The 24,697-nt window shown below is 44.4% G+C and overlaps 8 protein-coding genes and 1 long non-coding RNA gene across 12 annotated transcripts in view; 5 read left to right on the top strand and 4 right to left on the bottom strand.

Annotated features, from left to right (window-relative positions):
* Window positions 1-100: 100 nt before the first annotated feature.
* On the top strand, window positions 101-1,872 carry rux (roughex). Its single transcript, XM_020949738.2, has 2 exons — window positions 101-472; window positions 534-1,872. The coding sequence occupies exons 1-2, from the start codon at window positions 430-432 to the stop codon at window positions 1,544-1,546; spliced, it is 1,056 nt and encodes a 351-aa protein (XP_020805397.1). The 5' UTR covers window positions 101-429; the 3' UTR covers window positions 1,547-1,872.
* A 549-nt stretch (window positions 1,873-2,421) lies between these two features.
* Window positions 2,422-4,638, top strand: LOC110181710 (tetratricopeptide repeat protein 17). The gene has a single exon (XM_020949559.2). It carries the CDS (start codon window positions 2,549-2,551, stop codon window positions 3,944-3,946), a length of 1,398 nt encoding a protein of 465 aa, XP_020805218.1. The 5' UTR covers window positions 2,422-2,548; the 3' UTR covers window positions 3,947-4,638.
* Window positions 4,240-5,806, bottom strand: LOC110181711 (rhythmically expressed gene 2 protein). Its single transcript, XM_020949560.2, has one exon. It carries the CDS (start codon window positions 5,427-5,429, stop codon window positions 4,674-4,676), a length of 756 nt encoding a protein of 251 aa, XP_020805219.2. The 5' UTR covers window positions 5,430-5,806; the 3' UTR covers window positions 4,240-4,673.
* Usf (upstream transcription factor usf) lies at window positions 5,541-9,309 on the top strand. The gene is made up of 2 exons (XM_020949618.2): window positions 5,541-6,808; window positions 7,300-9,309. Exons 1-2 carry the CDS (start codon window positions 5,865-5,867, stop codon window positions 7,571-7,573), a joined length of 1,218 nt encoding a protein of 405 aa, XP_020805277.1. The 5' UTR covers window positions 5,541-5,864; the 3' UTR covers window positions 7,574-9,309.
* A 234-nt stretch (window positions 9,310-9,543) lies between these two features.
* Window positions 9,544-11,791, bottom strand: LOC110181754 (ADP-ribosylarginine hydrolase CG3568). The gene is made up of 4 exons (XM_020949617.2): window positions 11,402-11,791; window positions 11,202-11,346; window positions 10,035-11,023; window positions 9,544-9,970 (listed from the first exon to the last, which is right to left on the bottom strand). Exons 1-4 carry the CDS (start codon window positions 11,642-11,644, stop codon window positions 9,800-9,802), a joined length of 1,548 nt encoding a protein of 515 aa, XP_020805276.2. The 5' UTR covers window positions 11,645-11,791; the 3' UTR covers window positions 9,544-9,799.
* A 304-nt stretch (window positions 11,792-12,095) lies between these two features.
* Window positions 12,096-13,144, bottom strand: CHOp24 (transmembrane p24 trafficking protein CHOp24). The gene is made up of 3 exons (XM_020949619.2): window positions 12,918-13,144; window positions 12,523-12,857; window positions 12,096-12,435 (listed from the first exon to the last, which is right to left on the bottom strand). The coding sequence occupies exons 1-3, from the start codon at window positions 13,057-13,059 to the stop codon at window positions 12,286-12,288; spliced, it is 627 nt and encodes a 208-aa protein (XP_020805278.1). The 5' UTR covers window positions 13,060-13,144; the 3' UTR covers window positions 12,096-12,285.
* A 316-nt stretch (window positions 13,145-13,460) lies between these two features.
* Window positions 13,461-18,552, top strand: rb (adaptor related protein complex 3 subunit ruby). Of its 2 annotated transcripts, XM_020949758.2 has the most exons (3): window positions 13,461-15,343; window positions 15,409-16,683; window positions 16,750-18,552. In XM_020949758.2, the coding sequence occupies exons 1-3, from the start codon at window positions 13,843-13,845 to the stop codon at window positions 17,535-17,537; spliced, it is 3,564 nt and encodes a 1,187-aa protein (XP_020805417.2). In that variant the 5' UTR covers window positions 13,461-13,842; the 3' UTR covers window positions 17,538-18,552. The 2 variants fall into 2 exon arrangements, with proteins under 2 accessions (XP_020805417.2, XP_020805416.2); XM_020949757.2 differs by having other exon boundaries at window positions 13,468-15,343; window positions 15,409-18,552.
* A 96-nt stretch (window positions 18,553-18,648) lies between these two features.
* Window positions 18,649-19,969, bottom strand: LOC110182010 (uncharacterized). Its single transcript, XM_020949941.2, has 3 exons — window positions 19,580-19,969; window positions 19,085-19,125; window positions 18,649-19,017 (listed from the first exon to the last, which is right to left on the bottom strand). The coding sequence occupies exons 2-3, from the start codon at window positions 19,116-19,118 to the stop codon at window positions 18,716-18,718; spliced, it is 336 nt and encodes a 111-aa protein (XP_020805600.1). The 5' UTR covers window positions 19,119-19,125; window positions 19,580-19,969; the 3' UTR covers window positions 18,649-18,715.
* A 363-nt stretch (window positions 19,970-20,332) lies between these two features.
* The window catches only part of LOC110181660 (uncharacterized), a 222,177-nt gene continuing 217,812 nt past the window's right edge, over window positions 20,333-24,697 (top strand). For 2 of the 3 annotated variants that reach the window (XR_015272411.1, XR_015272410.1), the window contains exons 1-4: window positions 20,333-20,785; window positions 21,375-22,014; window positions 22,584-23,102; window positions 23,684-24,202. This is a non-coding gene — a long non-coding RNA (uncharacterized LOC110181660). Of the gene's footprint in view, window positions 20,786-21,374; window positions 22,015-22,583; window positions 23,103-23,683; window positions 24,203-24,697 lie in introns of those variants that run through there. The other variant, XR_015272413.1, reaches the window with a different exon arrangement.

The following is a 24,697-nucleotide window of genomic DNA, read 5'->3' as shown; positions in this document are numbered from 1 at the left end:
TCTACCCCATGAATCTGTAAACGTGTAAAATGGTTTTAAAGACGTGTAAGATGTATGATTTTAAATAACAGCTTTCAAATTCAGTGTGACCAAAAAATAAATATAAAAAAATATCAAACAAGAATCGCAACATCGAACGCGAAACAACGAAAACAAAAAATTTTAGACGCTGATCTGTTCTTCTTGAATTTTGCAAATTAAATTAAAAATTGATAGACAACAAAGTTGTTTACATTTGTTTTAGCTGCATACAAGTGCCGCGTTCGTTGTACCGCTTGCGTTTCGTATTCAATCAAAAATTCAACATTTATATTTATAAATATATTATATTCAACAACCCCAAACTAGACGCCAGTCAGCCAATTTTAATGTTTTCTAAATAATATTTTATTTTCTACGCAAAAGTAAGCAGCAATAAGCGACAGCCAAATGGAAACACTTCATCAAAAGGTTCAGCCAGCGGCGGTGCAGGGTGAGTGGCTTTTTTTTTTAGAGTTTGTGAAGAGTTATGGTTAATAAGAATCTTCCCACAGAAGAGACGCCGTCGCCCCTGCCGCTTCCACCGGAAATTACGCCTCTTGAGGTGGTACAGGAATTCGTGGCTGCCGCGAACCGAGGCTCCATTGTCCAGGAACTTTCTGACGATTGCGTTCTTAGCTACTTTGGACGCCACAGCCGTGGGGCAACCGTATCAGCTGGTTTCTTCAGAATGTTTATCTCGACACGCTACCAGCACGAAGGCTTTCAGGAGGCGAATTTCGTCAGTCCCGCCAAGGCGGATATCCTAAAGTTGCGCTTCATGCGGTGCTTCTCCTGGGTGCGTCGACGTATGGTTGAGGAGCGAAAGGTGAGCAAACAGCCCACCTCTCTGCATGTGCGCGCGGAGAGCGATGACGAAGATGAGCAGCTGCCAAGTCGCTGTAGGGCCCAATTGGTTACACCTCCGCGTCCAGGCAGCCCCGACCTAGATGAGGTGAAGTTTGTGGAGGCGAACGGTGTACTGCAAAGCCTAAGTACAGAGTTCTTTGACGACGGCTTGGAGTTTGGGAACACCCGTACCTTACAACTTACGCTGGGCTACCGCCAATTGCCGCTGGCTTTCGGCAACAAACGTCACATTGACATCTGCCTGGTCGTCTACGAGAAGTACTCAGTGCCTACGTCTTCTGTTCACCTGCCAAGGCGCGGCAGTGCCGCCCGTTGTAATCCACCAACAGACGATGAGGGAGAAGACGATTCTTGTACTAGACGCGGCGCTCGACGTACTCTGTTCGTAGAGTTTCCCAATGAGGAAGAGCTAGAAGCTGTACGAGCAGAAAAGCAACGTAAAGAACCTGAACTGCAGCAGGAGCAGCAGCAGGCGCTGGAACACACCCATGCAAGAGTAGAGGCTATCACTCAAGAGGAATCATCACTTCCCTCCACTCATGAGGAACCGCCATCACCTTCCATTAGCAGCTGCACGCCAAGGAAACGTCATATCGTCTCCAGCGGCGGCGAGGTGAAGCCCAAGCGTACGCCCAGGCTTAATCGACTGCGCTTCTAAATCATCAGCACCTAGACACTTAACACATTTAGTCCCTAATCTTATTTCCAAATCTGTGTAGCTCAATATTGTGGGAGGCTTATTGCTAACGATATAATATTACCCACGAAGACTGATTGCACCCGTTTGTGTCCCTCATTGTGGGATGCGCTCTCGGGCTAGTATAACCCGAATATGTATTGACTTTACATACATTATCCTTACTTATCTGTTTAATGGTTTATAAATTATCATTTAAGTTATTAATATTTTTATATGTAATTAAGATATGTATTCATATTAAAATTCTTGATATATTGTGTTATACGTAGGTATGTATTTATGTATTATGATCTATGTATTATGCGTGGTAATCTGCATAACTGTAAAATCGATGTTTTTATACTCTGCGGGGTGTTACAATTTAAGTCAAAAGCTTGTAACAAAGTGAAGGAGTCAATTCCGACCCTATAAACCACATATATTCTTAATCAGCATCAAAGGGGAAATCGATTTAGCCATATCAGGCACAACAAAATTTTAAGGAATTTTTTTTTTTAATTTTTATAAGGGGTTACATCGTTAAATATTTCAAAAATTGGCAACAAAATTTTAATTTTTAAACTGAGTATGCAGATTTATAAGCCAAATAAAAACTAACAAAGGAAAACTTTCCAATCAATGCTATTTTGGCTTAGTTATGTTTCTTTTAAAATTTGTTTTCTCGACAAAATTGTCATAAAAAATCATTCAAGGAATGAATATTTTAAGCTTAGGAATGTCGATTTTTGACCAAATTTTATTATTCAAAATTAATAATTAATTAATTATTATAATTAATTTGAAAATTTGAATATTAGCGGCAATATGACCGTACAAAAACGCAGGATTTGCCATTTTTATGATACCGTGCAACGGCCACACAACGAGTTTGTTTGTTTTTTGATCTGGTTTTGAACTCCTCGCTTTGGATTGGATTTCCGATTCCCCGGTCCGGCCTGATCCGAATCCGAGTCCGTGAAGATGCGACTGTGCCCGCTGGCCATACTCCTGCTCGGCTGCCTGCACGCCCTGCTGGCCTGCAACCACTGGGTGCTGCGCGAGGAGCAGATCATGCCGAAACTGGACTCGCCCTTCCACATGCGCGAGCCGCACAATTTGGCGGCCTTTCTGGAGCAGATCCGGTACAGTGAGTACGTGGAGCGTTCGTATCTCGACCTGTTGCGGAAGCGGGAGCAGATTGTGGAGCATCTGCGATTCTCCATGCGTTTTGGTGAGGACCTGGCCGAGCAGGCTAAGTGCGCCATGGACTACTACATGCTGGAGAAGCGTATGTCCTATCTGAAGATCACCCCCGAGCAGCTGAAGCGTATCAATCTACCAGACCAGCGGGAGCTGCACATCCAGCAGAGCACCTCGACGACGGTAGGCAAGGAGCCGGTGTGCAGTGATTATCACCGCATGACCGTCGGTCCGGCCATGTACGATCACCTGGAGAGCTTCCGGCCGGAGGTATTGGCCGCCGCTTATGTGGATCGAGAACATGACACCAATGTGGGCACGGCCACCGTTGAGCTGACCCGCCGCTTTGCGGTGGACGGGCTGAAGCATCATCCGTCGTCGTGGAAGTTTCACACTCTGAGCTCCTACTACTGGCGGATGCGGGGCAATGCAAGAGAGGCCCTACTCTGCGCTCGTTTGGCCGCCCTGCTGGCTCCGCCTATCTTCAAGGACATACCGCTGCTAAGCTTGGGAACCATACTCTTCCGGATGGGGCGACTGGCCGATGCGGACCTCATACTGACCGCAGCCGTTGAGCATGCTCCGATGGTGGCCGAGAACCACGTGGTGCTCGCCTCTGCGCTGGCCATGAAGCATGACTTTAACCGCTCGTTGCAACACTTCGACGAGGCGGAACGACTTGATCCCAGCACGCTGCCACGCACGCAGCAGGTGCGAAACTTCATCAGCTGTTTGGAGAATCTCACCAAGAAGACCTCCAAGATGTACAGCTACGTGAAGTACATGAAGAACGAGGTGAAGGAGTTCAAGAAGTTGAAGCATCACATCTCACAGAGCCACGAGCGCCTGATCCAGCAGCAGTTGCCGCTGGGAGCACGCCGCCTGCTTGGGCTCGATCCGCAGAACGGCAACGATGACCTCCATCGGCGTGGCCAGTACTGCAGCACCAGGACGCCCAGCGGATCCGATGAGCCGGTGCTCTTCTGCGACTTTTACTCGGACATGCAGATGCGGCTGGAGAGCAAGGATGTGGACATTGATGTGCTGGAGCGGGACCTCAAGGCCAATACGGATGCGGTCATCCGGCAGGTGTCCAGCGAGATACGCAAACAGTTCAACCTGGAGCAGCTAAAGGCCGCCAAGGCCCAGATGCCAGCCAAGGCTGTCAAGGCAACGTAAGCTCATGTAACCTAGGTGAACTGGCACATTCCCCAAAAACTTAAGATGAACACTTCGGGTCACAAATTAGCTTTTATTTTTAATCTGTTTATAGTTCTTAAGGTCTGTCAGCGAGCGATGTGTGCGTGCAAGTATGTGTGTATATATATTAACCGAGTTACCATATAAGTCTTCAGGAATAGCTTAATCGGACCTAGTTTTAGGCTAAGCTGTGAAAAAGTAAGGGATGTTAGGCCGGTTGCTAGTTGAAGATACTGATTTCCCAAGTTCCATTAACTAATTTAATGTTTATGTTTCGATTTCCTATTTACAAATCTTTTTATTTAACAACAGAGACTTTAGTTATGTCTGAAAAAATTACAATTGCTAAGATCAGATATTTATTCTTGAATTAAATTCAACTTTAAACTTTAATCAAAACAGCAATCGGTCTAAAATAGTCAAAATACTTGTTTTAATCTGTAAACTAATCTGGAAACGCAACTAAATTAGTTGTGTGTTTTCCAGTAAAATGGCACTGTGTTTCGCTTCTTCCCAATCCCAAATCCGTAGAGTCGTATTACAGATATATACAAAATAACTTTAGTTTTTAACAATTAACGATACACATCTGTTCTGTTTCTTATTTGTTAACAAATCTACAATTAATAAATAATAAGAACAGCCAAGAGCTCTAGTTGAAGAACAACAAACAGCCATGCGTTGAGTCAACGAGGAAAACGAGTGGTCACCACTGGATCTCCTGGGTGTCCAGGGCTTGCAGCAGCAAGGATACACTGGCAAAGGTGTGCCTGCTGTCGCTGTCTGTCCTTTCTTCATCGTCCACCAATAATCCACTCCAGCCACTGTTGCGTGCGCCTACATAGTCCATGTCAAGTTTGTTGCCTATGTGCAGGGCTTGCTCGGCCGGGATACTCATCCGCTGCAGGGCTTTGTTGAAGATGCGACTATCCGGCTTCATAACGCCCGCCTCGTAGGAGGTCAGCACGAAATCGAACTTGCCGGCATAACCCATGGCGGCCAGGACCTGCGACAGCGATGGATCAAAGTTTGAGATGACGCCCACACACTTGCCGGCCGCACGAACGTGCTGGACAAGCTCCCGGGCTCCCTCGATATGGGTCCAACAGGCGTTTGTTCGAAAATGGGAAATCAGGCGGTGGCCAATCTTTGCCAGCTGCTCCGGCGTCAGTCGATCATCTACGCAGGTAAAAGTGCGCGACACCAACTGCATCCACCACTGCTGCCAGTCCAAATCCGGCGACTGGCTCCCAAAGTTCGGATGCTCGCGACTCAACGCGGAGAACTGCTGGCGGAAACAGCGCTCCAACTGGCCACGGTCCACGCCAGTGACACCGCAGTCCGCCGCCTTTTGCTGGTAGTGTCGCATCGGCTCCTCCAGCCGGAGCAGGGTGTCCGTTACGTCGAATGTCACCAGGCGAAAGCGTTTTAAATTTTGCACAAATTGCGAAGTCAACGACATTTTTGCCGCCAGTGTGACCAGTCGTAGCGAATGTATTTTCTTGATATCTGTGAGTATTTTCAACGCTGAAAGCTCTTTCGTAAAAATACCAAACTTATTCCTTCCACACACTGTGTGTATTTGTTGGGATTTGCGGGCTGCCCTGCCAGCAGTCACACTGAACGAAAATAATTTTGTTATTGCCAACAACAAATTTTTGTTGTTAAATGGAAGAGCCAACAGCAGACGCTCCGCGCTTCGTTCCAATCCACCTGACAGCCAGCAGCCACAGCGGCAGTTAATACCGCGGAGCTGCCAGCGCCGTCCCTTGCACACAGTCGATCGGAGCAAATCCCGGGGACGCGAGCGCGATCTATTTTGGCCAGCAGAGTTACGTGAACGTCATCGGATTTCGGGCTCGGATTCGCGGATTTGCGGTTGGCAGGCAATGCAACAATGAACGTCCGAAAGCGGCCACGTCTGGAGCTGGAGCTGAACTCTGCTTCTGCATCCGCTGCTCCACCTGCCCTGCTCACAACGACCGCTCACACAGCGGACCTGTCCGAGGCCTTGCTCAGCAGCAGCACGTTCGGCAGTGGCAGCGGCGGCCAGAGCCTGATCCTCACCAGCGCTGGCAATGCCCTGCTTAATAGCAGCAGTGGAGCGCAGATATTCCTCACCATCTGCGGCGATGAGAACTCAGAGGATGGCGACGAGTCGCAGGAATATTATGCCATTAAGCAGGAGCCCGGCTCCGATCTGGATGTACATACGCTGCTGCCCACCAACCTGCAGCTGCCCACGGGCTGTGAAATCTACCTGGTGAAGGATACCAGCCTGGCCAGCCAGCCGAAGACCTCCATTAAGTTAGAGCCAGAGCTGCTTAGTGAAAAGATGGTAGCCTCTAGACCAGTGACGTTGTCGGTGGCAGCAACACCAGCACCTGTAGCAGCTACAGCACCAGCTTCCTCCGCCACCAGCGTGCTATATGGCCAGACACAGCGATCCGTGCCAGAAGTTTTGAATGCCGCCACATCTGTCAACGCCTCCATCGTCCCTACAACACCTGCCAGTAAGCTGGATGCGTACAAGAAGCGCGACGACAAGCGCCGTGCTACACACAACGAAGTGGAGCGTCGACGTCGCGACAAGATAAACAGCTGGATCTTTAAGCTAAAGGAGATGCTGCCTAGCCTGAGCTCCAACGGCTTGAGCACCGGTGAGATCAGTCCGAGTCCCAGCACCAGCACCAGTACCAGCACAAGCTGCAGCGCCAAAAGCAATCTAAATCCGAATCCAAATCCGAGCCCCAGCGGACGGACGCCGCCCAACGACTCCAAGTCGCAGATCCTAATCAAGGCGTGCGAGTACATTAAGAGCATGCAGGGCGAGATTGACACGTAAGTAGATGTCTTTATTAAAAGGGAAAATGGTTAACCAGATTGCATTTTGAGTCTCCACAACGGATTTCAGGTTCCAAGTACCAAAGAGAGATGTATCTTCTTAGCATTTCAGTTATATGTAGAGCCTGGTATGGCATTCTTTAAGCTTGCAAAGCAGTATCCACGACTCAGTTTCCCTCCGCCTGGTTTCTGTATTCCGTCTGGCTTATTGGGACTGTAGGGCTCAAATTTCTTATACAATTTACAATTTAAAGCTGATAAGCATTTAGTTATTTATCTATAGTTTCCTTTGCCAGGCCTTTTCACTGTCTCAGCACAAAAAAATGCGAGGCTTGGTAAGCTAATGTAAATAAAACAAGAAATAATCCGATAGTTGTGGAAATGATTCATGCATAAAATACCCTCGGGTTCCCATTTTCCCCCACATTTTTAAGCCAAGCTCAGATTGTTTTCTTATTAAAAACAACAAATCTCTCCCCTTACCATAGGCTTCGCGACTGCTTGCGGGAGGCGGATGGCCTGAGGGCCAGCAACCAGGCGCTGCGCGAGGAACTGGATCGTCTGAAGCGGCAGCAGCAAATGCAGGAACGTTTCCACACAGCTGCCAGCACTCGGAGCACCTTTAATGTTACGCTCAACTCGCTGAATAGCTCGGCAACCAGTGATCTGTTCGAGGGCATTGATACGACGCCCAATCTGGCCGCTGTCTCGTCGCTGGGATTTGGCAAGCGTGGACTGCTCATAAGTGATTATGATGAGTAAGGATGGATGGATGGATGGATGATAGGAGGAGGCCAAGGAAAGGAGGCGTAGGCGAAGGGCGGATGGTGGAGCGCTGGCGCCTCGATAAACAAACAAAAAAACGCCCATCCACCAAAGAATGACGTGCAACGTACACGCAACGCAACACACGCAGTACAATAAACGGATATGACGAGAGGGAGATTTCTTGTTATCGCCGCCGCTGTTATATACATGTTATATATATATATACATGCCTACACATATGTGAGTATGTTTGAGAATATGCAGTCGATCTTGGGTGACTCAAAAGCCATGTTTCTGTTGAAAGCTGGTTCTCTCTCAATTGAGTTCAATTAACATGCCACCAGCTGCTTTTGCCTGCTATTTGATATTGGTATTGGCATTATTGGTATTCCAAAACCGAATCAATGAAAATAGCGATCAAAAAAATGTACGATCAATGGCAAGGTGCTGTGCCTGGTATGGTATGTGTCCATTGCTTCCTATTAAATGCGATCCAGGGGTTCGGTTTAAGATCACAAAGAAAGAATAGTTGCTAATATGAAGAAGCTTTAGAAAGCATTTTTGAGTTATTTTTTATACCTTTTGTTAAGATATAAACTGGTTTTAAGATTGCAAAGCGAACTAATTTTTTATTATTATTATATATTTTTATATGTTGAACATTAACTCACAAACCGTAGCCAAAATACCATTTCTTTTTTTATTATTATAAATAATAGCAAACTTATATTTAGTTTAAGGAGTTTTGAGTGACGAAAGTTCGACTGCGAATTTATGAAATAGATGTTGATTCTTTATTTTTTGTTTTTTTTTTTTGTATCTCTGAGAGATCCTCATGCAGTTTGCCATCTTTATATATATATATATTTAACTACATATTACCTAGACGTATATAGCTTAACTAAAGCGTTAAAAGAAGCGTTAACGATAACGATACCTACCTAATTGCATAAATACCTTGAACTAATTCATATTTGGGAGCATATATTTATGCTTGTTTTTTCGATTTTATTGTACTGTTTCTCGCACTAATTACCTACAGGATAATGTAACGAAATTATATGATATACCTAGTTATATATATCTTATATATATTATATATATATATGGACATGTGTACATAAGTAGAGCAACCGAGCTCCCCCCAAAGGCGACGTTCGACCGTGACCTTGACCGCAATGATGATGACGAGATGTTGACGAAATATGTTGAGGTGGGGAGAAAAGGGGGAAAAAATATAAGAATATATTATTATATTTGAGCATAAATTGTTGTGAATGTTATATCACTGTTTTCGATATACACGCTGTTTCAGAAGTATACAGTAAAAACGTTTTATATAAATACATAAGTTAAATAGCAAAACAAAAACACAAAGATAAACCATACATAAGTACGATATATATATATATATACATATATATATATATATATACATATATATATATATATATAAATTTGTAATAACTAAAAATGAGAATGCCAAAAAAAACACACACAAAGAGTAACAAATATGAATCGATCGGAGAGAATCCGTTGAAAGATTTTGTGAGGGTACGAGAGGAATTGCATTGTTTGACCCATATATCGCACCGATAATAATGGGTATTTGTGTTACTTGTTGCTATCTATATACAGTACATACAAAATAATATCACATTTCTGTCATTTGACAGCTAATTCTATTCAATTTCAATAAACGAACTCAATAATGGTTAACACGGAACGCACTCAATTGGCTTTCCATTTAATCTGGAATGTGGAATGCGGGTTCCACATCTTAATGGTGATGATGGTTTATTTTCTCAGCTGCAACTGGAGGAGTGCCATGAGCTCGAACACATTTTTCAGCTTGCCAAAGCAAATACATATTGTACATATATGTTGATAATAATTTCCTTATCAAGTTGGGCTTGGAGCTCTTGGGTAATAATACCATTTATACTTATTAAACATTACAATCATTGCTTTTCTAGGGTTTGTGTTTATTTCATATTTCGTATTATCATTTTAAAAAATATTTATTTACATTTAAAACTAATCTTCCCCTGCTACATTTAAGAATTTTAGCATTTACATTTCACTTCCAAAATATCAACCCTCCCTTTATTAGCAATTATACATGGACAAACGATTTTGTAAAGGAAACCATCAATAGTTGATGGCATCTATCCAAAAATAAGATATGTGTAAATATTTAAAGTTTGTAAGACAAATCCCTTAGGGCTTTAGCTTTCGGGCATAGTCGCCAAGATGCAGCAAGCCATGCGCCAAGGATGTTATGTGCAGATTCGCACCAGTCATATAATACACATTGATGTGGGCATTCTGCAGCTCCGAGATGAGAGTGGAGCAAGCGGCCGCCGGATCTCCAGTGCTTACCAGCATTTTCTGCAATGAAACCAATTTTATATTAAAGAACAACAGCTAAGAAGCTAGTTCTCAAGACTCTTACCGCCCAGAACTCATTGCCAGGCAGAGCATTGCCATCCCAGGCATAGGTAACCACTGGCAGCATGTCCTCCTCAAGTTTTTCGGCAGGATTCCGAGCCGAATTGCGTATTTGAATGCCACCCTGGGGATGATTCTTCAGGGGCAGCAGGGCGCCATCGTAAAGACCTCCCACTCGCGGTAGATGGAACCAGGAGAAGTGCACCACACCGATGTGGTTGAGTTGCTCGCCAAGCGCCAACAGACGATCCTCAAAGGCCTCGAAAAAGGTGCGCTCCTGCTGGCCGGACACCTTCCACACACCCAGACCAATGCCCACCACATGGATGTAGGCGGGTTTGCCCACAGCGGCCGCTCGGGCCTGTGCCTCCAGCAGCAGAGTATCGAAGGTGATGGCAAACCGTTTGCGCATCACCTGATGATCGAAGTAGCCTCCAGATACCATCTCGAAACGACCATCGTTCGAGGGAAACTTTTGGTAAAGGAAGTCTGTTGGTTCCTCGTAGAACTCACGCCAAACTCGACGTAGATCAGCCGCCGGGTCACCGGAGGAGTTAGTGCCGCCTCCATATCCCTTTGCTAGCGTGTTCTGTGTCTGTGTTATCATAATGTCCTGGTACTCCATAACTCCGGGACGCTCGAAACGGGCTCCGATGAGTCCTATAATCACACCTTCGCGCTCGATTAAGCTCTTGTCCTGGGTCACCTCACCGGCATTGGCCCGATGTCCATTGTTGATGAACTCCGAGTGGCTAGAAACGTAAAGCAGGGCAGCCAGTTTGATCTCATCATAGCTGAGGACAGAGGCTAGCTGCAGGGGATACTGCTCGGCGGGAGTGCCCACCGTTTCGAAACCCTCGTGACCGGTTTGACCATCCATTGTGCAATAAAAGTCGCTGTCTCCAAAGAACCAAACGCATCGCTTGGTGAGCAGACGCTGCACGAAGTCCACCAGCGACATGTCCTTGTAGATACTCTTCTCCTGCTCGCTACCTGTGGCAATTTGATAATAATGTTAAATTTATTTTATATTTAAACAAATTTGAATGGTTTAATATGCACAAGAGAATGGGGAGGGGTTCGTGGCAAGTCTGTAAAGATTCTTTTGGTTGAAAGGACTTTCCAAAATATAGAAATATATATATAATTCTTGGAAAGCTTAATGACTTACCATATTTTAGCTTGTGCTGAAGAAAATTAATGTACAGAATGAGGGTCCTCTCATGAATCACCGGATAGGCAGAAGCTATCTGATCCCGGATGATCTTTCTGCGATCCGCTGGCTGCGTCTTCACCCGGCATGTATCCGTACCGAACTATGGAGCACAGTAAAGACGATAAGACCAGGTGAACTGGGAAAGACAGGCTTACCTTGGGAGAAAAACAATCCGAGATAGCTTCGAATTCGCTTAAATCCAGTGTAAATTTCGGTTTCTCCAATTGGCGGCATTGCTCCAACATTCGCTGAGTAAAATCAGTGGCCGTAAAAGCAGGACTAGCCACGGGCCAAGAAGATGGCTTAAAGCTACTATCACCCATGATGATGCTCCGGCTTAACGTCAGGAACTGAAGAAATGATCTCAGCAGATTTCTTTGAACTCCCGTAATCAGCATACAAAAAATAAAATATATTGACGTGCGCCGGTGGGAATAAATGGGAGCAGTGTTGCGAAACGATTGCAATAAGTAAAATACTAGGTTTCTACTGGAAGTTTACTAAAAAGCCTTGTCCTATTCAGTATATAACAGTTGACAGAAAACGGTCAACTATACTGTTTAACTTGTTTTATTAAAGGGTTTTTGTTTAATTAGATTTTACTTTGCCTAGTAGCAATATTTGATCAGCTTTATTCGAATATTTGTTTTATAGACAGAAAAGAACTTTAATTTGCTACATATACATCTTATTTAGATGTATTTATTGTTGTAAATACCATATATTATATGGAAATGCTACGCCAACCATTAATATTCCGTTCCTTACTTAAAGTTTGATAAGATAAGTTACATCTTGTTCCATATTTAGATGGTAAACAAATACAAACAGCACTCAACAAACCAATAGTTACTTTTTACAAGGTATTTTATTTTAATTACAAAAGGATTTTCTTCGTTTAAATTAATCTGAGACTTCAACACCTCACACGTACGCACATACACACACACACACACACCTTACCCCTGTGAGTGTGGTGTGTCTCTCCTCCATTCTCCATTCATTGCTCCTTTTTTCTAAACCTTCGAGCTCTCTGGCCTTAAACGACTCGCTTAACCTCGAAGAAGCGCTTCAGGTAGTACACCTGGCCAACTGTCATGAGGACCAGCACCAGGGCCTCAAACGTGGACCACAGAACGACGCGGGAGTTGGTGCTTTCGTTCACCGAGCGATGGATCTTGTCGCGGACCTGGAAAATTGAGAGTACCGAGCGAGGGATTAGAGAACCGATCTTAGCCATGTGGCATTTGGCAAAGGCTGGGCTCTGTGCACTCACATGCATGTACTCCTGCTCGTGCTTAACGCTGGTCAGCGTGCCTGAGAGCTCACGGATCATGTCCTCCAGCTTGGTGTGGCCCACCTCCTCCTCGCCAGGTGCACCTGGAGCGCGCTGAGGTGCCTCGCCAACATCGATCGAGAACATGACCAGCTTGGGTGTCATGCTGCTGCGCTCGTTGTTGAAGCAAACAGTGTAGGTACCCTTGGCCGGGGCCACAAACGTGTACTTGCCGGAGGACTCCTTTTCGCTCTCGTGCATCACATGGTTGTCGGGACCGGTGATTTTGATGTCCACGTCCAGGAAACCGCCGTCAATCACCTCAAAGGTGACGCCTGTCAATAAAACCGGGCTACGTCAGTGGAAACTCTTGGTAATCCCCACCATTCGCTTACCGAACTTGGTGCCGCCTTCGACATTCTCAAAGAAGCACTCCTCGTTGTGGGCATCCACGCTAACGATAAAGCCCTCGCCGATGCGGCACAGCAGCAGGAAGCTGCCCAGGAATAGCAGCAGCTTGGTGAGCATTCCTTCCATTGTGTTTGTCGGTTTTTCTGACCTAAAATTTGATTATTTTGTGAACGAGCGCAGCCACGTAGTTGTCGAGTTGTTTCGTGAAATGGTGTGGCCGTAGTGTTGTGTTGGCACAATAGCGTCCGGGTCCGACAATAGCGCTGGGATTTTTAGCCAACTGTCAGTTGGTTTTACTAATTTATTAAACCGTCATACGACAATAAGCTATGTTGTAGCTATGAAAATAATAAATTTAAAATAAGTAAGCTTATTGTTAAACGCAGACAATTATTGTTTTTTAAAGATAATCTTTAAGATGTATTAAAATTAATTAAGCAATATTTTAACTTTAAGAAAACTTGTTTTTGTACCAATATAGGTTCAAGTTTTCCCCCCACTGTACCAAACTCGCCGTATAACAGTTTAGAAAGCCTAGTGTGGCCACGTACAAGTGATTTTGTTGTAACGAACAAGCGGTCACACTCCGTAAATTTTTTTGCAAAAAAAAACTTTGTTTCTTTTCCCCCAGAAGAAATTCGTGGCAAGCTGAGTGTCCCGGCAGTGCCACGCAGAAATTACGGACTCCAGGCAGCAGGTAGCCCTCAGCGGATTGCAGGTTTCACCGGGGACGCCACCGCCAAGGACTGTGCCAGCTCAGTTCGCTTCTCGCACGCCCACGCAGGCGAAAGAAGAGGAAGACACAACAGCAGCAGCAGGAGAAGAAGCGGAGCAGCAGGTCAAGTGGGGAAAGTAAGGAAAGTGGAAAAGTTGGAAAGCGAGAAACAGTAGGTGCCATCACCATCCAGGATGCAGCAGAACGCAGCCAGCAATCCGTTTGCCATGTCCTCGTACGTGGAACGGGCGCAGATGGGCCTGGATGTGGAGTTTGGCGCGGATCCCGCCAGCGGTGCAGCCTTCTTCCAGAGCGACGGGCGCAAGCACGATGACCTGAAGCAGATGCTGGACAGCAACAAGGATGGCCTGAAGCTGGAGGCAATGAAGCGCATTATTGGCATGATAGCCCGCGGACGCGATGCCAGCGATCTGTTTCCCGCCGTGGTCAAGAATGTGGTATCCAAAAATATCGAGGTGAAGAAGCTGGTGTACGTGTACCTAGTGCGCTATGCCGAGGAGCAGCAAGATCTGGCCCTGCTCTCCATCTCCACGTTCCAGCGGGCTCTCAAGGATCCCAATCAATTGATTCGGGCCTCTGCGCTGCGCGTCCTCTCCTCGATCCGGGTAAGCATGATTGTGCCCATCGTAATGCTGGCCATAAGGGACAGTGCCGCCGACCTGAGTCCCTATGTGCGCAAAACAGCGGCACATGCCATCCCCAAACTGTATTCCCTGGACGCGGAGCAAAAGGACGAGCTAGTAATGGTGATTGAGAAGCTGTTGTCGGATCGCACCACTCTAGTGGTGGGCTCGGCGGTGATGGCCTTCGACGAGGTCTGTCCGGAGCGTGTGGATTTGATTCACAAGAACTACCGCAAGCTATGCAATCTCCTGGTGGACGTGGACGAATGGGGGCAGGTGATTATCATCAATATGCTCACCCGCTATGCGCGCACCCAGTTTGTGGATCCCAATGCCGACGATGATCTGGCAGATGGCGTCCTAAGCGATGGTCCACCCAATGAGCGCTTCTACGATGAATCTTCGCACTCTTCAACCTCCAACAGCGATGATGGCACCAGCGACGATGAGGCAAAGAACAAGTCGCGAGCAAACAACGGTGGAGGGGGAGGAGCAGGAGCAGGCAGTAACAACAACAATGGCGGAGGCAGTCGAACTCCAAGTTCACCGGCTAGCAGTTACCACATCGATGTGGATCACCGATTGCTGTTGCGGCAAACAAAACCCCTGCTGCAGTCACGCAATGCCTCCGTGGTCATGGCCGTGGCCCAGCTGTATCATCATGTCGCGCCCAAGAATGAGGTGCAGCTGATAGCCAAGGCCCTCATTCGGCTGCTGCGTTCGCACAAGGAGGTGCAGAGTGTGGTGCTTAACTGCATTGCCTCGATGTCCACCAAGCGAAAGGCAATCTTTGAGCCACACCTCAAGTCCTTTTTTGTGCGTACCAGCGATCCCACGCACCTGAAACTCCTCAAGCTGGACATTCTCACCAATCTGGCCTCGGCGGCCAGTATATCGCTTATACTCCGTGAGTTCCAGACCTACATCTCCAGCAGCGATCGTTCCTTTGTGGCGGCCACTATTCAGGCAATTGGACGCTGTGCATCGAGCATTAAGGAGGTCACGGAGACCTGTCTCAGCGGCCTCGTTCACCTGCTCTCCAATCATGATGGTAAGTAGCTTGAATATTTCAATAGAAGTACTTGAACTGACATTCTGAACCCCCATTTCTTGTAGAGCATGTGGTGGCCGAGAGTGTGGTGGTGATTAAACGTCTCCTGCAAACCAAGGCTGCCGAACACTTTGAGATTATCACCCAAATGGCCAAGTTAATTGATTACATCAATGTTCCGGCGGCTCGGGCAGCAATCATCTGGCTTATCGGTGAGTACAATGAAAAGGTGCCTCTAATTGCCCCAGATGTGCTCCGAAAGATGGCCAAATCCTTTGTGGACGAGCAGGACGCTGTGAAACTGCAGGTTTTGAATCTAGGAGTCAAGCTGTACTTGACTAATCCGCAGCAGACATCGCTGCTTTGCCAGTATGTGTTCACGCTGGCCCGCTACGATCCGAACTACGATGTGCGTGATCGTGCCCGCTTCCTGCGCCAGATCATCTTCCCGGCCAGCGGGACGAACTCTGTGCTCAGTCAGCATGCCCGCCAGGTGTTTCTTGCTAGTAAACCGGCCCCAGTGCCAGAGAGCAAGTACCGTGATGGCAATAACTTCCAGCTGGGATCGCTCTCTCACTATCTGAACATGCCAGCGTCTGGCTACAAGGAACTGCCACCCTTTCCGGTCATTCCACCAGACTCATCCGTACGCAACATTCCCGGATTTATGCAGGAAAAACTGCCCGGCGACGGTTCTCCTTCGTCATCCCACTCTAAAGCCGCTTCGGGCAACGGTGGCGGTGGCAAGGTCAAGGATGCTAACCGCGAAAAGGGCTTCCTTTCCGAGTCGGAGGACAAGTCGTCCGCATACTCGGAATCTGGCAGCAGCAGTGGAAGCGGCACCAGCGACAGTGAATCGGATAGCGATGACAGCGGCAGCAGCGAGGCGGAGGAGGAGCAGGAGAAGCAATTAAAGCCGCCTGCAAAGGTTGCCTCCAAGGAGTCCGCCACAGTTCAGCTCATTGATGCCGGTGGTGGTAATGAGTCAGCGGAGGCAGAGACAAAAATGGAGGTGGATTCCTTGCCGGAGAAACCCACCACGAACAATAATTGTAACAGCCAGCCAGCTCCTGGTTATTCCGGCACATCAGACTCTGGTGATTCCTCATCGTATAGCGGCAGCAGTAGCAGCGATAGTGACTCCGCTGAAGAGGACAACGTAGCACAGCCGAAGGAACAGAAGAATCATTTGCAAGCTCAGCCCAAAAAGCTGGAGAAGGATGGTAAACAACCGGTGGCAGCGCCTTCCAAAAGCAATCTGGATCTACTGCTCGATTTGGATGACATTCCGCCCATTGGTCCTGTGATGACGCCCTCGCTAGGAGGATTCCTAACGCCTGGTGAGTATTATTTACAACATTTTTCCTGCTTGACTTCCTGCTCATTTGGTTCTTCCCCCCACTCAGGTACTCCCATGGTGGCTGGCCAGGCGACGCCTCTCCAGCCGCAACATGCTCGCAACCGGGTGGAACTGGTCGGGCCGTCACACATCGAGTTCAAGCACAAGGAGCTGCTCAATAAGGTGAGCGGCCATGGCCTGCAGTTGGGCTACCGCTTCACCCGCGCCCCGCATCTCTACTCCTCCAGCATGTGCTCGATTGAGCTGCAATTCCAGAATCGTGGCGAAAAGGAAATCACGGCCATACGCCTGGGTCAGACCACACTGCCGGCGGGCATGCAGCTGAATGAGTTTGCTCCGGTCACAGCCTTGCAGGCACAGCAAACGGCCAGCGGTGTGCTGGGCGTGGACTTCAACGATTCAACGCATGCCGTTGATTTGGAACTCATCTCCAGTGCGGGTAGCTCGCGGCTGCAATTGAAACCACCGGTGGGCGAGCTGGTGCGGTCCGTCCAGATTGGAGAGAGCTGTCACCGCGAGGAGCGGGCCAAGTTGCGTGGCATGAACGAGCATCAGTGTGAGCTGCGTGGCCTGAGGCGTGATCTAATCGATGTGTCTGCCCTGCGACAAAAGGTTTTCGAGTGCATAAATGTTGCGCATACGCACAGCTCTGCCAATGGCCAGTTGCATTGCTTTGCCGGCCAGACGCTCAGTTCGAAGAGCCTGGTCCTTCTCACCCTCAACTGGCAGACTGAGGAGGCCCTCACGCTGCTTGTCAACTGTGAGAAGATGGTCATTGGCTCCATGGTGCTGAACGAACTAAGGAATGCCCTGCAGCTGAGCTTCGCAATGTGAGCAGCACGAAATGAAGCGAGATGGCAGATGATGATGGAGAAGCCTTCCTTTTTCTTCTGCTCGTGCTCCTGCTTCTCAACTGAGAACAAAGCAAAGCTGGCGCCTCACTACGTAAATCTAAGCATTCATATTTTTAGCCAAAAAAACACACACATATACATATATATATACTGTAAGGGGTGCCCTCGTAAGGGGTGGCAAGATAATCTCTGAGATGTATAGAATCCTTGGATTTAACATTTAACTTTGTGCAATCTTTAAATGCAATAGCAACAAATTACTTTTTGGGCAATAATTGAATTTAATTCATTTTGTAAAAAGAAATGTACTTGAGAAATTCCTGTAACAAGTTAAACTCTAAACAGGACTTCATATTTAATTAACGTTTAATGTTCTAGCATTTTGTATTCCCCTAGATATTTTTGCAAATTTATTTATTAGAATTTAAATAACTTAGACAATTTTAAATGAGATATTGTTTGAGCACTTCTCCAGAGATTATTTTTGCGACCCCGTCGCCCTACATGAGAAAATCCATGATTCTAAACGCTTTTACTATTCCTATATACACAAAACACTATACAAAAATGAAAGCAAACTGCAATTTATGATTCCAAATCCCAGCCAGGCTCCTAATACCGATCAAATCCTTCCTAGTTAGCTATTTATATGCGTGCGTGTCCAGTGTGTGTGTGTGTGTGTCATGAGTAATCGAAACGTATTTGTAAAGTGTTTGATGTTGTAAATCTGTTGCCTTCGTGTGCTCTATGCGGCCTTCTTCAAATCGTAGCAAAGACAAACGAATATCGAATCTATATATATATATATTATACTATATTCATACCAATATACAGCGCAAAATCTGCAAAAGCTAAAACAGGAAAGAACGTAATAAGAAGATTAATAATAGCATTGATGATGATGAAATAATACCAAAATGTTAATAAATTCTCTATTTGCCTGAAAGAGAGATTTGAGTTGATACTGAAAATAAAGCTTACATTTTAAAGAAAAACTTCTTTTTTAATATACTTGTATTCAAAAATTACTTTAGACTCCTGTTAAAAAGTCCCCTTTGGAACTTTCATAATTTAATCAAAACTAAATTTCCTTTTGTTTAAAAATTGCATTTTTAATTTTCATTAATAGTTTGCTTCAGTCCTTGTTTCCATTCGATTTTATTTATGTTTCTCCAACTCATCCTTGATATTTGTGAGGAGGGCCGAAAGTTTGGACACCTCTTCAACACAGGCACCAATGTCCTCATTGGATGCTTTGAGCTGTTGGAGTACCTCACTACCCGGTGGGCAATAGGTCGACAATACGACGCTGGCAAGCATGGCATTGACCAAGGAGCAAGAGAAATCGTTCAACTCCTTGTTGTTTGCTTCGATCTTCATTTGCAGTATCTCAATGTCCTCCTTAGTTGGTATCTTGACCACTGGTTGATCTCCAGATTCGTCAGTCCCCTCAGAGGTAGCTGTAATTATATTTATATTTTTATTAATATTATACATATATTAAACAACATTCCAACTTTTACTTACAGTTTTCTTCTGGTGGATTCGTCTTAAAAGCCATGTTCTTTCTGTGAGTAATAGTAGATAATCAACTTATTTATTTATATTTTCAGAAAAAGATGTTTAAATATAATAATATAAATATAACATTCAACTCTAATTGCACTTTGAGCTAATTTTGTTTTAATGTCAAATTTTGTACAGGAATGAACATGTTCGTTTTGTATTTGCTTCTTTTCGCACAACTTGTTCACAAATTACACGATTTTACAAAGATACATGTTCATATGTACGTACATATTTATTAATTTATTCATTTATAAAATGCAACCGTGTGTTTTTTAACCTTTTATTTTATTATTGTAAATAGCTCAACATGCAAATCTTTAATTAATGGCATTTGTTAAAGGTTTTGGCATGCGGCAGCCTATGGCCATAAAACGCTAATGCCTAGACACTTTTCATTAAGTTGTGCACATCAATTAATTAATAATCACTTGCTTATTAACGTTAAAAACTCACCTGATTAAATTCTTTGGGAAAAGACCAAAAAAAAACTAACTAAAAAAGCGTCTTCACGGCAAGGCAGGCAAAATGCAAGTGAAGTGGAATGGGAAGAAGTGAAACGACGCCAAAATGTCTCCTGACGCGTGCCAGGTATACTCGACCCTAGGACTACCTCTTTTTAAAAACTTTACAGACAATAGTTAAATTAGTTTATAAATTTACTATATAATTAATAGTTTTATAGCGAACCTTTAATATCTGCTAAAACGTAAAACCATGACATTTTTAAATAGAATTAATATTTAATGTTCCGTGTTAACATTTATTAAAAAGGGTATTCAGTAGTATACATATACCATATGTTTATCTTTGCTTTGACACTGAACTTCTTCTCATTGTTCCCATCTGTTACATTTTTGGTGCTGCCATTGCATTTTTCTTTAAAAACAATAACAAATATGCAGTTTCAATTCCAATTCCAGAATAAGACTGTCCATCTGCGATTTTAAGCCATTTTTATTTAAACAACACAAAAATGTAATTAATTTAAATTTTATAAGGGGTTACATCTTTTAAATTTAAAATAGAGTAAACACCTAGCAGTTTCCCAACAAATCCCAATGCCATCATGTTTCCCCAACGGTTTGAAACTAGGAGTTGCTTGGAAGTGTCCAGCTAATATTTGCTGGATCCTCTCTCTCTCTCACCCACAAACACCGACGCCTTCCAGTACCACCTTTTAGCATCTCCCGGTCGTCTTCGTAAATCAGTTCTCCCGAAGCAGCCGGCCGGCGTGACAGTACTATCGAATCCACGGAAAGGCGATCGCAGCGGCCATTAAATCAAAGTGCGCGGAAAAAAAACGGCGAAACAACAAGTATGAAAAGTCGCGGAAATCAGTGCAAAATGTGTGTGAAGTGAGGGCAAAGCCAGGAGCAGCCCCACAACCAAAACCGAGCCGCTGTCGTTTGTGTGTGTGTTATTTTTTCAATGTAAAGTATGTAAATTGCCAAGATCCGCGCTTTTTCTTTGGCTAGTTAATATTGTTTTGTTATTTGTATGTGCAAATGCAACACCTGCAAGTGTGGAACAATTGCAAGTGTCCCACAAATGCAAGTGTTTAACAAATTTAATGCGCAATAAGATTTTTTCGTTCTTTTGTGCGTGTGCTTTTTCCATTCTTCGTCCGTTGGGATCTAAAGCAACAACAATTGTGAGAGGGTGAGTGAGACAAAACTATATTATTTTTTCTTGTATGCTAGGTTTGCACTTGCTTCGCGCGCACATTTTTTTTTTTCGCTTGCCCCTGAATATTCACCGAGTAGAAAGTCCCGTTACTGGCATTCCTTGCTCTCGCACTGAAAATGGAAACCAAGAGCGGGAGAGAGCCGCGTTCTCAGAATACGCTACACTCTTTTGGGTGGCAATTTTGATATTTGGAAGCTGCTGCCTTTGTTTACCTTTTTGTGTTAGGCAATTTATGAATCATAAAAAGAACTAAATTGAGCGAATCTTAATGAAACTCAACTTATATGATTTTAAATAATGTCTTCGATCAAATTTATTGATTCATTTTTATTGCGGCATGCCAAAGTTAACTTGATTTTTTGTTACATCCTTGCAGGGCATTAAATATTGTCGGAAATTTCTCTTTTAATTCATAACAAACTTCTTACTAAATTTATAATACCTTGCAAGGGTGAAATTTGTGGTAATCCAAGTTTTATAATCCAAGTCTAATTTTATTTTATTATTTATTGATTTATTTCTTTACTTAATTTTTTTTTTATTTTTTATCGAACCCAATTAGGAATTTAATATTCAAGCCTATCACCTACACATCAAATACCATTCAGAGCATGTTTCCCCACCGGTTCGAAACTAGGAGTTGCTTGGAAGTGTCCAGCTAATATTTGCTGGATCCTCTCTCTCTCACCCACAAACACCGACGCCTTCCAGTACCACCTTTTAGCATCTCCCGGTCGTCTTCGTAAATCAGTTCTCCCGAAGCAGCCGGCCGGCGTGACAGTACTATCGAATCCACGGAAAGGCGATCGCAGCGGCCATTAAATCAAAGTGCGCGGAAAAAAAACGGCGAAACAACAAGTATGAAAAGTCGCGGAAATCAGTGCAAAATGTGTGTGAAGTGAGGGCAAAGCCAGGAGCAGCCCCACAACCAAAACCGAGCCGCTGTCGTTTGTGTGTGTGTTATTTTTTCAATGTAAAGTATGTAAATTGCCAAGATCCGCGCTTTTTCTTTGGCTAGTTAATATTGTTTTGTTATTTGTATGTGCAAATGCAACACCTGCAAGTGTGGAACAATTGCAAGTGTCCCACAAATGCAAGTGTTTAACAAATTTAATGCGCAATAAGATTTTTTCGTTCTTTTGTGCGTGTGCTTTTTCCATTCTTCGTCCGTTGGGATCTGCAGCAACAACAATTGTGAGAGGGTGAGTGAGAAAAACTATATTCTTTTTTCTTGTACGCTAGGTTTGCACTTGCTTCGCGCGCACATTTTTTTTTTTTCGCTTGCCCCTGAATATTCACCGAGTAGAAAGTCCCGTTACTGGCATTCCTTGCTCTCGCACTGAAAATGGAAACCAAGAGCGGGACAGAGTCGCTCTCTCAGAATACGCTACACTCTTGTGGGTGGCAATTTTGATATTTGGAAGCTGCTGCCTTTGTTTACCTTTTTGTGTTAGGCAATTTATGGGTTATAAATAGAACTAAATTAAGCGAATCTTAATGAAACTCAACTTTTAAATAATGTTTTCGATGAAATTGATTGATTGAATTTTACCTTTTATTTCGGCATGCCGAAGTTTTTGTTACATCCTTGCAGGGTATTATGTATTCTTGAAAATTACTCTTTTGATTCATAACAAACTTCTTGCTAAATTTATAATACCTTGCAAGGGTGAAATTTGTGGTAACCCAAGTTAGATTCTTCTAAATTTATTTTATTATTTATTGATTTATTTATTTACTGATTTAATTTATTTTAATCGAACCCAATTAGGAAAATAATATCCAAGCCTAACACCCACACATCAAATACCATTCAGAGCATGTTTCCCCACCGGTTCGAAACTAGGAGTTGCTTGGAAGCGTCCAGCTAATATTAGCAACAGCTAGATCCTCTCTCTCTCCCCCACAAAAATCGCCGAAACATTGCCGCCTTCCAGTAACGCCAAGTAACCTCTCTCGGTGGTCTTCGTAAATCAGTTCTTCCGAAGCAGCCGGCCGGCGTGACAGTACCACCAAATCACCGGAAAAGCGATCGCGGCTTCATTAAATCAAAGTACGCGGAACAATACGGCGGAAGAAAAGTGAAAACAAGTGTGAGAAGTCGCGGAAATCAGTGAGCTCGAGCAGTGAAGTGGGTGCACAGCCACGAGCAGCCCCACAACCAAAGCCGAATAACTGCAAGTCTTCAACAAATTTAACTGCGCAATAAGAAGGTTTTTACCTATCTTTTGTGCGTGTGCTTCGTGCATCGTCGCCCGTTGGGATCTGCAGCAGCAACAATTGTAAGCGGGTGAGTGAGACAAAACTATATTCTTTTTGCGTGTATGCTACGTTTACACTTGCTTCGCGCTCGCATTTTTTTCTTCGCTTGTCCCTGAATATTTACCGAGTAGAAAGTCCCGTTACTGGCATTCCTTGCTCCCGCACTGAAAATGGAAACCAAGAGCGGGAGAGAGTCGCTCTCTCAGAATACGCTACACTCTTGTGGGTGGCAATTTTGATATTTGGAAGCTGCTGCCTTTGTTTACCTTTTTGTGTTAGGCAATTTATGAATCATAAAAAGAACTAAATTGAGCTAATCTTAATAAAACTCAACTTATATGATTTCTTAAATAATGTTTTCGATCATATTAATTGATTGATTTTTATTGCGGCATGCCAAAGTTAACTTGATTTTTTGTTACATCCTTGCAGGGCATTAAATATTGTCGGAAATTTCTCTTTTAATTCATAACGAACTTCTTACTAAATTTATAATACCTTGCAAGGGTGAAATTTGTGGTAACCCAAGTTAGATTCTTCTAAATTTATTTTATTATTTATTGATTTATTTATTTACTGATTTAATTTATTTTAATCGAACCCAATTAGGAAAGTAATATCCAAGCCTAACACCCTCACATCAAATACCATTCAGAGCATGTTTCCCCACCGGTTCGAAACTAGGAGTTGCTTGGAAGCGTCCAGCTAATATTAGCAACAGCTAGATCCTCTCTCTCTCCCCCACAAAAATCGCCGAAACATTGCCGCCTTCCAGTAACGCCAAGTGACCTCTCTCGGTGGTCTTCGTAAATCAGTTCTTCCGAAGCAGCCGGCCGGCGTGACAGTACCACCAAATCACCGGAAAGGCGATCGCGGCTTCATTAAATCAAAGTACGCGGAACAATACGGCGGAAGAAAAGTGAAAACAAGTGTGAGAAGTCGCGGAAATTAGTGAGCCCGAGCAGTGAAGTGGGTGCAAAGCCACGAGCAGCCCCACAACCAAAGCCGAATAACTGCAAGTCTTCAACAAATTTAACTGCGCAATAAGAAGGTTTTTACCTGTCTTTTGTGCGTGTGCTTCGTGCATCGTTGCCCGTTGGGATCTGCAGCAGCAACAATTGTAAGCGGGTGAGTGAGACAAAACTATATTCTTTTTGCGTGTATGCTACGTTTACACTTGCTTCGCGCTCGCATTTTTTTCTTCGCTTGTCCCTGAATATTTACCGAGTAGAAAGCCCCGTTACTGGCATTCCTTGCTCCCGCACTGAAAATGGAAACCAAGAGCGGGAGAGAGTCGCTCTCTCAGAATACGCTACACTCTTGTGGGTGGCAATTTTGATATTTGGAAGCTGCTGCCTTTGTTTACCTTTTTGTGTTAGGCAATTTATGGATTATAAATAGAACTAAATTAAGCGAATCTTAATGAAGCTCAACTTTTAAATAATGTTTTCGATGAAATTGATTGATTGAATTTTACCTTTTATTTCGGAATGCCGAAGTTTTTGTTACATCCTTGCAGGGTATTATATATTGTTGAAAATTACTCTTTTGATTCATAACAAACTTCTTGCTAAATTTATAATACCTTGCAAGGGTGAAATTTGTGGTAACCCAAGTTAGTTT

The sequence above is a fragment of the Drosophila serrata genome, unplaced genomic scaffold (assembly GCF_035046125.1).
Source record: "Drosophila serrata isolate PLE 108 unplaced genomic scaffold, ASM3504612v1 contig_276, whole genome shotgun sequence".
In the NCBI taxonomy this organism is placed as follows: Eukaryota; Metazoa; Arthropoda; class Insecta; order Diptera; family Drosophilidae; genus Drosophila; species Drosophila serrata.
The sequence above is the reverse complement of the archived record's forward strand: the minus strand, read 5'-3'. Positions and strand labels throughout refer to the sequence as shown.

Excerpts from the sequence above, each read along its gene's own strand:
- Usf (XM_020949618.2), top strand. The coding sequence starts at position 5,865 with ATGAACGTCCGAAAGCGGCCACGTCTGGAGCTGGAGCTGAACTCTGCT. Across the intron at positions 6,809-7,299 it reads ATGCAGGGCGAGATTGACAC|GCTTCGCGACTGCTTGCGGG; the intron begins GTAAGTAGATGT and ends CCCTTACCATAG.
- LOC110181710 (XM_020949559.2), top strand. The coding sequence starts at position 2,549 with ATGCGACTGTGCCCGCTGGCCATACTCCTGCTCGGCTGCCTGCACGCC.
- rux (XM_020949738.2), top strand. The coding sequence starts at position 430 with ATGGAAACACTTCATCAAAAGGTTCAGCCAGCGGCGGTGCAGG. Across the intron at positions 473-533 it reads TCAGCCAGCGGCGGTGCAGG|AAGAGACGCCGTCGCCCCTG; the intron begins GTGAGTGGCTTT and ends ATCTTCCCACAG.
- LOC110181754 (XM_020949617.2), bottom strand. The coding sequence starts at position 11,644 with ATGCTGATTACGGGAGTTCAAAGAAATCTGCTGAGATCATTTCTTCAG. Across the intron at positions 11,347-11,401 it reads CGGATTGTTTTTCTCCCAAG|TTCGGTACGGATACATGCCG; the intron begins GTAAGCCTGTCT and ends TGTGCTCCATAG. Across the intron at positions 11,024-11,201 it reads TCAGCACAAGCTAAAATATG|GTAGCGAGCAGGAGAAGAGT; the intron begins GTAAGTCATTAA and ends AAATTGCCACAG.
- rb (XM_020949757.2), top strand. The coding sequence starts at position 13,843 with ATGCAGCAGAACGCAGCCAGCAATCCGTTTGCCATGTCCTCGTACGTG. Across the intron at positions 15,344-15,408 it reads CCTGCTCTCCAATCATGATG|AGCATGTGGTGGCCGAGAGT; the intron begins GTAAGTAGCTTG and ends CATTTCTTGTAG.
- LOC110182010 (XM_020949941.2), bottom strand. The coding sequence starts at position 19,118 with ATGGCTTTTAAGACGAATCCACCAGAAGAAAACT. Across the intron at positions 19,018-19,084 it reads GAATCCACCAGAAGAAAACT|CTACCTCTGAGGGGACTGAC; the intron begins GTAAGTAAAAGT and ends ATATAATTACAG.
- LOC110181711 (XM_020949560.2), bottom strand. The coding sequence starts at position 5,429 with ATGTCGTTGACTTCGCAATTTGTGCAAAATTTAAAACGCTTTCGCCTG.
- CHOp24 (XM_020949619.2), bottom strand. The coding sequence starts at position 13,059 with ATGGAAGGAATGCTCACCAAGCTGCTGCTATTCCTGGGCAGCTTCCTG. Across the intron at positions 12,858-12,917 it reads CGAAGGCGGCACCAAGTTCG|GCGTCACCTTTGAGGTGATT; the intron begins GTAAGCGAATGG and ends TTTTATTGACAG. Across the intron at positions 12,436-12,522 it reads ACGAGCAGGAGTACATGCAT|GTCCGCGACAAGATCCATCG; the intron begins GTGAGTGCACAG and ends TCAATTTTCCAG.